At 39.3% G+C, this 12,657-nt stretch overlaps 1 protein-coding gene across 2 annotated transcripts in view; it reads left to right on the top strand.

Moving 5' to 3' along the window:
• LOC142290257 (multidrug and toxin extrusion protein 2-like) overlaps positions 1 to 12,657 on the top strand; it is a 134,980-nt gene that overhangs the window by 101,244 nt on the left and 21,079 nt on the right. For both annotated transcript variants that reach the window (XR_012750253.1, XM_075334211.1), the window contains exons 9-13: positions 1,316 to 1,429; positions 2,408 to 2,475; positions 5,898 to 6,006; positions 8,675 to 8,750; positions 9,033 to 9,102. Coding sequence is in view for 1 of the 2 variants with exons in the window: in XM_075334211.1 (XP_075190326.1) it covers positions 1,316 to 1,429; positions 2,408 to 2,475; positions 5,898 to 6,006; positions 8,675 to 8,750; positions 9,033 to 9,102 (437 nt within the window). In the remaining variant the exon portion in view is untranslated. The remainder of the gene's footprint in view (positions 1 to 1,315; positions 1,430 to 2,407; positions 2,476 to 5,897; positions 6,007 to 8,674; positions 8,751 to 9,032; positions 9,103 to 12,657) is intronic.

The following is a 12,657-nucleotide window of genomic DNA, read 5'->3' as shown; positions in this document are numbered from 1 at the left end:
ACCTTTGGATTCAAGGTCTATTTGTCTACATCATGCTATTCTCAGATGAGGTAGCAAAAACCTGCTTCCAGATTCCCTTTAATAAACCTCCTTCAAGGCTCTGTAGCTTATACCTATATGGGGACTTATTAGTTGATTAGAAACAGAACTGTTTAATATTTTGGTAACATGCCAATGGAAATCCTACTGACTCTTTAATCTTTTTAAATGATGACATTTTTCTCCTGAAGTTCCTTCAGAGTTGGTCACATAATTACTGTAATCCCATATGGTGGCTAAACTTGGTTTAAAGTGGGTGCAATAGCTTACTTTAAAGGGAATCTGTCATCAGGTTTTTTCTATTAAATCTAAGGGCAACATGATATATAGGACAGGAAGACTGATTCAAGAGATGTATCACTTGCTCACCATCTTGCTGTAGTTTAAATGCAATGAGTGTTTTATCATCAGGAGATTACCACTGCAGGACTAGATCTCATGTGCAAGCCAGACCAGCTACTCTGTGTAACCATACCCCCACCACTGATTGGCAACTTGCTAACAATATATATTATACACAGAAAGCTGCCAATTAAAGGTATGGGCGGGGTTATACAGAGCTCAGCATTGTAACCACTGCTACAGCTAGGACACCAGGGATTCTATGAAAACTATACCAATCAATCCAATATGTGACACATCTCTGAAATCAGGATCTCTACCGCCAAGTTCAGATTCCATAGCAAAAACCTGTTGACAAATACCCTTTAACAGTATAGTCTCATGGTGAGGTGGCCGCAAATAGTACCCATATGTATGGAAGAATGAGTTAACGTGTTTGCAAATAACACCAAGTTATTACCTACAAGCATGCCTATTCAATCTCACCATCACAAGGGCCTGGTCGCAGCTGAAAGCGATTGCAACATCACGGGACCTACCCTCATTTTATAGCTTTATCTCAATGTGGCCTCTGTTATGTGGCAGAAACTTGCGCCAACAAGCAGTTTTACCACACAGCAGTGTCCCTTAACCCTAATCTCAGCCACACAACCCATGTTATTACATTTGTACCCTCACAAGGGTAGAATAGAGAAGTCTTGTAGAGGCATCCATCTAGTCTAGTACAGAAGCAGATGATGTCATTTTCACTTGATTATGTGAAAATGGCAGTGATCTTCCAATATGTGATTATCAGTACTACATGCAGCTTTTATATGACGTCAGTAAATTTTATGCATGGTACATAATGGCATGAGTTATCAAGTTACATAAAGTTATTGGTGACAAGTAAGATTTCAGATATCAACCGAATAATCATGTCTTACATTTGAAGGTTGGTCAAAAGAATGTCTACAAGACTGGAATTCCTTCGTAACACTGGCTGTGCCCAGTATGCTCATGGTATGCATAGAATGGTGGACGTATGAAATTGGCAGCTTCCTTGTAGGTTAGTAGATATTAAACTAGAACATACTGTAAAGTGAATGCTAACAACACAAAATACTAATTAATATGTTTATATAATGGAATTAAATGTAAATTATTAACAGGGTACAAAGAAGTCATGAGTTTCCAACATTACATACAAGTAAAATATATCTTTGTACCGTGTTAGCCAGTAGAGAAAAAAAAAAATTGTTTAAAAGAACAGAGAGTCCTCAGTGGTTGATACCTTTTAATGGCTAACTGAAAAGATGGTAATAATTGCAAGCTTTCGAGACTACTCAGGTCTCTTCATCAGGCATGGTATAACACAAAATCTGAAGAGTCACGTATTTATACACAACAGGACTTAGAATAGTGCAGATTTTGTGTTATACCATGCCTGATGAAGAGACCTGAGTAGTCTCGAAAGCTTGCAATTATTACCATCTTTTCAGTTAGCCATTAAAAGGTATCAACCACTGAGGACTCTCTGTTCTTTTAAACAATTTTTTTTTTTCAACATTACATAATATTCCTACTTCTTAGGCCATGTGCACACTAGAAATGGACTTTTTCTCAAGGAAAATCCGGACCCTCTTAAAGAATCCCGCACCTGCGCTAAAAAAACGCACGAAAACCGCAACGAAATCCGCATGTGGTTTTGCCGCGGTTTGGTGCGGATTTGACATGGTCTTTCCGCAGGTTGGTCCCTGCGGATTTTTACCATTATCTATGGCAAAAACTGTAGGTACCTGCGGAAAAGAAGTGACATGCTCATTAATGCCGCAGCGGAAAATCCGCGGGTAAATCCGCAGGTATCAAAGAACGCAGTGTGCGCACAGCATTTTTTTTATACCCATAGGATTTGCTGGGGAATGACTGCAGAAATATTAGATACATTTTCTGTAGCAAATCCGCGGCAAATCAGCAGTAAATTCTGCGGTAAATCCGCAGCGTGTGCACATAGCCTTACACAGTTTCTCTATTTTCTTATTTACAGGTTTGATAAGTGTGGTGGAGCTTGGAGCGCAGTCTGTCATATACCAAGTGGTGACCATAGCATACATGGTATGAGTAACAGCTGTAATACAAAGTTTCTTGACACCATAATGTTGACCCCATAATGGAAATGAATTATAATAAATTAGTACCTGTGGCCCAATAATACTTTATACCCAAATCAGAAGTCAGAAGGGTTTTTCAGGGCTCAAAACACCCTTGTAAAAATGCCAGATTTCTGTCATGTAAAAAAATCATACCAAGAAGAATCATTACAGAATTTTTTTTCCACCTTTAATGACACTCAAAATCTGTACAAATCCATTGAGAAACAAACTGAAATCATTCAGAGGGGACAAAAAAACTAAAAAAAACTAAAATAATGTCACTGTATAAGTGTGAACCCAGTCTTATAATTGCAGATATGGTTGCATTCAGAATTAGCAAATCCCATTTAAACTCATGTTAAATAATAGTCAGCACACAGCTGCCATCATTTACAGTGCTTTTAGCTGTTCTACTGGAATTTTCCTGACATTTTCTTAGTTGCATTTTACAGCAAAAGCCATGGTCTGTAAACAGCTTACAACACAGTAAAGGGATCTCATTGTTAAAAGTTATGTCAGGAAAAGGGTATAAAAAAACTTCCAAAGCATTATCAGATAAAACACTGGGAATACGGTCATCACGAAATAGCTTACATGTGGCACAACAGTGACATTACCTAGAGCTGGACGTATCTCAAAAATGTATGAAAAGACAAGAAAATTAGTATCGGAGGCTGACAAAAGGCCTATAGCAACATTGAAGTAGCTGCAGGAATTTCTGGCAAGTACTGGTTGTATACTGCATGTGACAACAAATCTCTAGTTTTTTTGATATGTCAGGCCTGAAGAATAGGGTGGCAAGAAGTAAGCCTTTTCTTACAAAGAAAAATATTCAAGCCTTGGTATGTTTTGATAAAACCTACATCAAGTTTTTCAAAAGAATGTAGAAAAATTTGTTATGGACTGATGAAATCAGTGTACAACTTTTTGGTCATAATTCCAAAAAGTACGTTTGGCATCAAGTCAACACTGTGTATCACCAAAAAAAACACCCTATCCACAGTGAAGCATGGTGGAAGCATTATGCTTTAGCACGGCTTTTAATGGCTGGAAATTGGGATTTAATTATGTCGAAGGGAATTCTGAACACTTCCAAATATCAGTAAATTTTGCATCAAAATGTTTGTGAATGTCACCTTTCAGCTTGACAGTAACCCCAAGCATACCTCTAAATCAATAAAACAATCAAAGTTTTGGAATGGCCCAGCCAGAGCCCAGACCTGAATCCAATTGAAAGCATGTGGGTGACCTGAAGAGGCTGCTTGCAAAGGAGATGACATCACAATATGACAGATTTGGAGCTTTACTGTAAGTAAGAGTGGGCAAAAATTGCCAATTTTGAATTTGCCATGCTGATAAAAAATTGAAAGCCACCATAAATTCAGAGTATTTTAAGGCGTCTTTTACACGTCCGTGAAAATTAGGCACGTTTTTCACGGACGTGTCAAAGGTGCATATTGTCCTCGGTGTGCTTTATGTATGGCACACGTGTGTTCTCCATGTGTTATCCGTGATAACACACGGAGAACGGGAACTTTCTGCTCACCTGTCCCTGGCATCTCTGTCCGTGGTGCTGATCTTCGGTCTCCGGTCCTGCCGACTCCCCGCTGCTGCAGCTTCCGGCCGCAGTGAAGTGAATATTCAATTAACATAATGAGCGGCGCTCGGAAGCAAGTGACAGCAGCGGCAGAGACTGCAGGGCTGGAGAAGGTGAGTAAAGGTTGTTTTTTTTTTCTCGCAGATACATGTGTTTTCTCCGGCGCGTGTCACACGGAACACATCCGTGTGGTCCGTTTGTGTTACGTGTGACCCATTTACGTTCCGTATGACACCCGTGATTCCGGAGAAAACGTGAACATATCTACCTGTGGAGCACACGGGCACACGTATGCTCCACACGTACACATGATCCATGGCAGAATACGCACGTGAATGCAGACCCATTGATTTTAATGGGTCTATGTGTGCCCGTGTCTCCGGTACGTGAGAAAACTGACCATACACGTACCGGAGGCACAGACGTGTGAAAGAGGCCTAACAAAGTATTAGTTAAACGGTGTGTTATACAACCACATTATTTTAGTTATTTTTTTTTTCTTTTTCCACCAGAAAAGATGTCAGTTTATTTTTCAATTGAATTGTGCAGATTGTGGGTGACATTAAAGGTGGACACAGTTTTTAAATGATTCTTCTTGATATGGCTTTTTAAACAGGACAGCACAACTTGTATCAGTAACTCCTGACCAGAGCTGTGTGTGAAGCGGTCCGACTGACTTCTCATTTCAATAGCTAAGCCAACCCTCTCTTCTGACTATGCATTGGAGGTGACAGAGAAGACGGCTCTCTTAGCTTATAATATCCCTTTGGTTATAAGACAATTTTAGGTAAAGGAATTACCTATAGTAATAATAATTTTATTTCTATAGCTCCAACATTTTCTGCAGTAGCTTACAATTCAGAAGGGACATTATATATGTTCTAGACATTCTGAAAATTAGATAGAATGGTCCTCATTTTCCAATCAGTCTGTTTTACGACATGATCTTATCCCTGGCAGCCTGAGATGCGACAAATGTATCACAGTGGCACACACTACGTGATATAATTGGTGCATCTTGCTAAAAGTTAGACACTTTCTCAAACTTAGTATTACTTATGATTGAAAACTGTTTGACTTTTGAAATAACGCTGTCGCCTTTAACTCGCCTTTTGAAAATTGTCTAGTGAGTCATACAACATCTCATTGGTGTAAATCAATAATACCTTTGTCGGAATTGAATTCCACCAAAATATGTGCAACTTTCACCAGACCAACAATAGTATATGTGAGCCATTGTCTATATTACTGAAGGGTAAATTCAGCTAATCTATTATAACATTGATTTTTGGGGGTGGAAGGGAGCCGAGTGCATTATTTTTTCTGAAAGTAGCCTTATGAGGGATGGAAATATAAAAAAATAGATGAGGTGTCTATTTGTGCATGTATTTGGGGTGCAATGTAGGTCTTATATGTAGTTGAAGTATTCACCTTCCTTTTTCAGCAGCATTTAGGGATTATTTTTGCCCATTGCTCATACATACAAGAACAACTCACTAAGACTTCACACCCCAAACTATTTATATGCACACATAGATAGCTTTTTCAAAGACACATCCGGGAAATCTGTACATGGTCAGTTCATTTCTCTGTTACTGAGAAATTCTCTTCAAGCAGACAATATATTTTTAAGCCCTTATGACAACCCTTTGTCGGTGAAGTTCTTTATATACTCTTGTAATATATTTTCAGCCTTAGTAAAAGATTTAGAATCTGTTTTAGAACTATGTTTCTCTTTGTACATGACATTTATAAAAGTAGTCCACAATGTTATAACATTTGTATAGATTCCATTTGGGATTGGTATGGCTACCAGTGTTCGAGTAGGAAATGCTCTTGGTGCTGGAAATAGTGAACAGGCAAAGAAGTCCATGAAGCTCGCTTTTCTTCTCACAGGTAATTTACCAATAAAATAAACTCTCATAACATTCAATGTCATGTTACCAGACTATTTGTTATACCACCAGTGTAAGGGTAAGCACATGGCAAGTAATACAAAGCGAGTTGAATGCGATAAAAAAAAATCGCATTTCACTCGGACCAATATTACTCTATGGGGCAGCTCCTATGAGCGATTTTTTTTTTCTCAGCCCTAATCAGACCGAGAAACCAATCACAGCATGCTGCGGGTGGAATGCGATCCTGTTTAACTCGCACCCAATCAAGTCTATGGCAGCGAGAGAAACATCGTACTGCACTCGCATTACAGCGGAGTGCAGTGCGATTCTCACATCAGAAGTCAATGGAGGAGATAGTGAGATAAATCCCTCCCTCTCTTCTTCCCCTCTGCAGCTCTGGTCTGATCGCAGGATGAGACCACAGTTGCATGACACTCGCATGACACTTGGCTCCTGCTGTGCTGCGAGCATGAGTCGAGTGACATGCGAGGACTAGCACTAATCCCTGTGTGGCCTCAGTCTAAGTGATAGATTGGGTCACTACATGGGAAGAAACGTACTGGAAAAGCCTAAGGTTCACTTACCAGTTGTTCATATTATGGTCTCGACAACCACCAAGCAAGTATGTTTGAACACCAAAACAAAGGTACTCAAAGCTACTGCTTGGTGGAGCCTTAAAATCTAATATGGTTAGTCATCTTACTCTTAGTATACTTATTTTTAGTAGCAACAAAAGCGCATAATGCCACACTTCTGAAAGAAGAAAAATGGATTCCCAGCTTAAACCTCTTATCAGGACTTTTGAATGGGGTCTTCAAATGTTCTCACTCAACATATACTGAGGTCATGATGTGAACAGCCCATAACATTGATTATCAGGCTATTTCTGACAAATCCCCAAGTATGGATCCAATTTTTTTTCCATGGTTCTAAGAGAATGATTCTCAAGATGTATTCCACATGGTTCATAGTGGTGGTGTAATCATGCTGCTTATAAAGAAGAAATAAACAAATATGAACTAGTGGGAGAAGTTGCCTATCTGATCAAAGTTCCATATTAATGACCACATATTAAACCATACTTTAATCTATTTGTATTCATACAATAGTTGTCCATCCACATCTCAGACAAAGGAAGGTACATATGAGACAGGGGTCGAGGGACTTAAAACACCACTCCAGCGGTAAAATTATAAAAAAGCACTGGAGTGGTGATTTAAAGAAATTGTCTACTCCTGCCTCTTACTAATTGGCCCAGGAAGGTAAAATATAAAACAAAACATACTCACTTCCAGGACTGGCACCAGTCTTCCATATACAGTACTGCATCCCAACTGGTCTCTGTTGTCAACATCCAGTGGGTTGTAATGGGAACACAATGCAGCCTGTAAGTGTTTACTCCACTCGTATGAAATATTAACACTGGCGCTCTTGCATGAAATCCCCACCTATAATTGATGCCATGGGTGGACCAGTGGAGATGCAGCACTGAGGGCAGAGGAGTTGTGCCGGTCTGGGCTTTGAGTAGTTTTTTGGTGTTTATTTTTCACCTCCCTGAGCCCGTTAATGAGAGGTTGGTAGTGGACAACTTCTTTAAACATGTGGCCAGTGATTTACTTATATAATATTATTTAGTCTTTTCAGGTGTAAACACAGCAGAGTATGAAAAGTAAGTTTCACATCTATTCTTCATTATGGAAAAATATATATGGAGATAATACAGAAAGAAAGCAAATAAAAAGCCCACAGATAAATACATAAACATGAATGTAAATATGTTTCAACAACTGGAAATATAGAACATTGCCCATTTTGCATTGTGTCTCCTGTCATACTTGGATAGAGCACTAAGCTCACAGGACTGTTAATGCCATATACATTTGCCTTCTACTGGGACCGCAGTCATATAAGAACCGCATGCATCCTCTGGGCCTACATTTGGGGATCAATTCATTTGTAAGCAGAAAGAAGCATTCTTAAGCCCGCTTTACACGCTACAATATATCTTACGATGTGTCGGCAGGATCACGTCGTAAGTGACGCACATCCGGCATCGTAAGGTACATTGCAGTGTGTGATAGGTACGTGCGATTGTGATTGAACATTAAAACGTTCATCGCATGCACGTTGTTCAATTCCTAAAAATTGAACGTCAGGTTGTTCATCGTACCCGGGGTAGCACACATCGCAGTGTGTGACACCCCAGGAACGATGAACAGATCTTACCTGCGTCCAGCGGCTCCCGGCCCACAATGCGGAAGGAAGGAGGTGGGCGGGATGTTTACGTCCCGCTCATCTCCGCCCCTCCACTTCTATTGGCCGGCTGCCGCGTGACGTCGATGTGACGCCGAACGTCCGTCCCACTCCAGGAAGTGGACGTTCACCGCCCACATCGAGGTCATATGGACGGGTAAGTACGTGTGATGAGGGTTAATCGTTTGTGTGGCACATTCAAAAAATTGAACGTGCCGCACATACGATGGGGGCGGTTACGATCGCATGCGATATCGTATGCAAAATCGTAACGTGTAAAGCAGGCTTTACACAAGAGCAATAAAGAGTTTTCTAGAAATGATTCTCAGACAGCAAATTTTAGCTGGTAAGATAATCTGTATCACCATGCTGTGCTGGCTTATACATGACGTCAATATCTTTGTTCTTCACAGCTCTTTTCATCATTATAGACATAATTCTTCTTGCTTCCCTGAAGAATGTATTTTCATATGTTTTCACTAGTGATGGGTAAGTAAAGTTTTCTTGCAATGCCGTTTTATATAAAATTTAAGAGAAATATGGCCTTGGAACGAAAGAATTGATTAACAAGCAGGAGACATGTAGGAGAGAAAGCGAGAAGCGGTAAGTGGTGTTTTTGGTTGTGTGGTAACTGGACCCTGTGCAGATTGTAAGAATCGTAGCGTCTGTGTAATTTGGAAACAGCCCGGCGAGCAGTGAATATGTCATATAGGACCACTGCAAATCAAAATAGGAACACTAACAGAGGAATCTTTTCTTTATTTTTTCTAGTGAAATAGCTGCTCTTGTATCTGATGTTATACCTGTATATCTCATATTCCATGTGTTTGAATGTGTGGCAGTAAGTAAAAGATACATTATTTCCCTAATTTTAACCTGTTTATTTTGGAAAAAAAAAATGAATTATTGTACAGCAAATTGTGACAAATGCAATTTTTTTCCCATGTATTATTATTTTGTTAGCAATAAGCATTCATCCTTTTCTCATACAAAAATCATCTTAAGTGACCATTGGTTGTGACGGAATATATTAGGACCTTACTGACTCAGGAAATACGGTCTGCAATATGTGACATGGTGTGGATGCCCCCGATTGGGCATATGATAACGATTAATCAGATGACAAAGTAGGAAGCTGGTTTCAACAGAGATACGCATGGTCATCTTAATTCTCCCTATTGGTCTCCTAAAATATTTTCTGGAGCTGGATATATTTTTCCAAATAACTTAATTCTCACTATTTTCTTAATGCTGCTGTTATTTTGCCTTATTTAACGCCTGTTTGCTTTTATACATAATTTAGTGTCATATATTATTTCTAGGGATGAGCGAGCACTACCACATTCGGGTGCTCAGTACTTGTAACGAGCAGCTAATGCTCGGATGGGCACCACTTGAGTACCCAAGTATAATGGAAGGCAATGGGGAACTTGAGCAGTTTTCTGGGAAATCTTCTGGAAAAATGCGTGAGTTCCCCATTGACTTCCAGTATACCTGGGTACTCAAGTCGCCTCCATCCCAACATCCAATTTCTTATTACGAGTACTGAGCATGGTAGTGCTCGGTTATCACTAATTATTTCCTCTAAATTCCTTTTGTTTGGACATTGGACTATCTCATATTTTTTCTTGTTGTTGCTTTAATAATTATTTATCACACTTATACTTTTGAGTCCTGGTTTTCATCCTGGATATATATTTTATTTGCTTTTGGTGTACCCTTTTTCTCTTTGAATCTATTGTTAACATTGGCACTAGGTCTTGTGTGATCCATTTTACCATGATATATCTGAAGAATTTTAAAGTACTATTGTAGCCATACAAATTATATACATATACATATATATATTATATATATATATATATATATATATATATATATATATATATATAAAATGCCTTGTGAAAGTATTCGGCCCCCTTGAATTTTTCAACAATTTTCCCACATTTCAGGTTTCAAACATAAAGATAAAAATTTTAAATTTTATGGTGAAGAATCAACAACAAGTGGGACACAATTGTGAAGGTGAACGATAATTATTGCTTATTTTAAATTTTTGTAAAAAACTGAAAATTGGGGCATGCAATATTAGTCGGCCCCTTTACTTTCAGTGCTGCAAACTCACTCCAGAAGTTCATTGAGGATCTCTGAATGATCCAATGTTGTCCTAAATGACTGATGATGATAAATATAAGCCACCTGTGTGTAATCTAGTCTCCGTATAAATGCACCTGCTCTGTGATAGTCTCAGTGTCCTGTTTAAAGCACAGATAGCATCATGAAGACCAAGGAACACAACAGGCAGGTACATGATACTGTTGTGGAGAAGTTTAAAGCCGGATTTGGTTGCAAAAAGATTTCCAAAATTTTAAACATTTCAAGAAGCACTGTGCAAGTGATCATATTGAAATGGAAGGAGTATCATACCACTGCAAATCTACCAAGACCCGGCCGTCCCTCAAAAATTTCATCTCAAACAAGAGAAGACTGATCAGAGATGCAGCCAAGAGACCCATGATCACTCTGCATGAACTGCAGAGATCTACAGCTGAGGTGGGAGAGACTGTCCATAGGACAACAATCAGTCGTACACTGCACAAATCTGGCCTTTATGGAAGAGTGGCAAAGAGAAAGCCATTTCTCAAAGATATCCATAAAATGTGCTGTTTAAAGTTTGCCACAAGCCACCTGGGAGACACACAAAACATGTGGAAGAAATCACTAAAGTCAGGAGGAAAAACTGAGCACAGCTCCCAGCTAGTAATCAATGTACTTCTCCACCTGTCATGGTGAACAGACACAAAACTCCTTAGTATGGATCTGTCATCTGTGTGTGGTCCGTGTCTCTCTCCCCCCCTCCCTGTTATGCCTTTTTGCCTGAAGATTAAATGAGACTTTTCTACTAAAAACTGGTGAGTGCCTTCTACTCTTCTTTACTTTGATTGTTCTAAACATGTGGAAGAAGGTGCTCTAGTCAGATGAAGCCAAAATGGAACTTTTGGGCCACAATGCCAAACGATATATTTGGCGTAAAGGCAACACAGCTCATCACCCTGAACACACCATCCCCACTGTCAAACATGGTAGTGGCAGCATCATTGTTTGGGCCTGCATTGCTTCAGCAGTGACAGGGAAGATGGTTAAAATTGATGGAAAGATGGATGGAGCCAAATACAGGACCATGCTTGAAGAAAACCTGTTGGAGTCTGCAAAAGACCTGAGACTGGGACGGAGATTTGTCTTTCAACAAGACAATGATCCAAAACATAAAGCAAAATCTACAATGGAATGGTTCACAAATAAACGTATCCAGGTGTTAGAATGGCCAAGTCAAAGTCAAGGCCTGAATCCAATCAAGAATCTGTGGAAAGAGCTGAAAACTGCTATTCACAAATGCTCTCCATCCAACCTCACTCAGCTCCACCTATTTGCAAAGGAAAAAAAAGAAGAAAGCCAGCTAAACTCAAAATGGCATGTATTATAAGTTATGCACTGCACTAAAAATTCCAAACTGTACTATTATAAATTTGCGATTTTTGGCAAAAAATTGCAATTTCTTGAGCTACCCTGCCATGTCATGGCAAATCTTTTTGGGGCAGTCCTACTCGAAAATATTTTCTATTTAATATTAGCAATACAGCCTCACATATGAAAAAGTAGAACTGTTTATAGCAGCACTTACCTGGTGCTTTTCAATCCCGTACGCATGACTTTGCAATTATTTGCCAAAAATCTCAAATTTATAATAGTACAGTTTGGAATTTTTAGTGCAGTGCATATCTTATAATACATGCCGATTTGAGTTTACCTGGCTTTCTTGTTTTTATTTGTTGAATTGGTAGGTGGCTGACCCCCACCTTGCCGTTCACCTCAATTTGGTTTGTTTTTCCACCTGTTCTGATTTTGACAATTGGTGGCTGTTCACATTGAGCCATCAAGCCCTGTCCACAGGCTATTTATTTCATTGCAGCATTTGCTTGAGCCTGTTCCGCCCACAGCGATGATTCAGTCATGGGTACGGGATTGAAAAGCACCTGGTAAGTGCTGCTATAAACAGTTCTACTTTTTCATTTGTGAGGCCGTATGGCTCATTTTAAATACAAAATATTTTAAAGTAGGACTGCGTCATGGCAAAAGAGATTTGCCATGATGTGGCGGGGTAGCTCAAGAAATTGCATTTTTTTTGCCAAAAGACTCAAACGTATAATAGTACAGTTTGGAATTTTTAGTGCAGTGCACATCTTATAATACATGCCATTTTGAGTTTAGCTGGCTTTCTGATATACACATACCCCAAGTGACTTGCAGTTGTAATCACAGCAAAAGGTGTCACTACAAAGTATTAACTTAAAGGGGCCAAATAATACTGCACGCCCCACTTTTCAGTTTTTTTATT

The sequence above is a fragment of the Anomaloglossus baeobatrachus genome, chromosome 2 (genome assembly GCF_048569485.1).
Source record: "Anomaloglossus baeobatrachus isolate aAnoBae1 chromosome 2, aAnoBae1.hap1, whole genome shotgun sequence".
NCBI classification, from domain to species: Eukaryota; Metazoa; Chordata; class Amphibia; order Anura; family Aromobatidae; genus Anomaloglossus; species Anomaloglossus baeobatrachus.
This window is presented reverse-complemented; position numbering and strand designations above follow the sequence as displayed.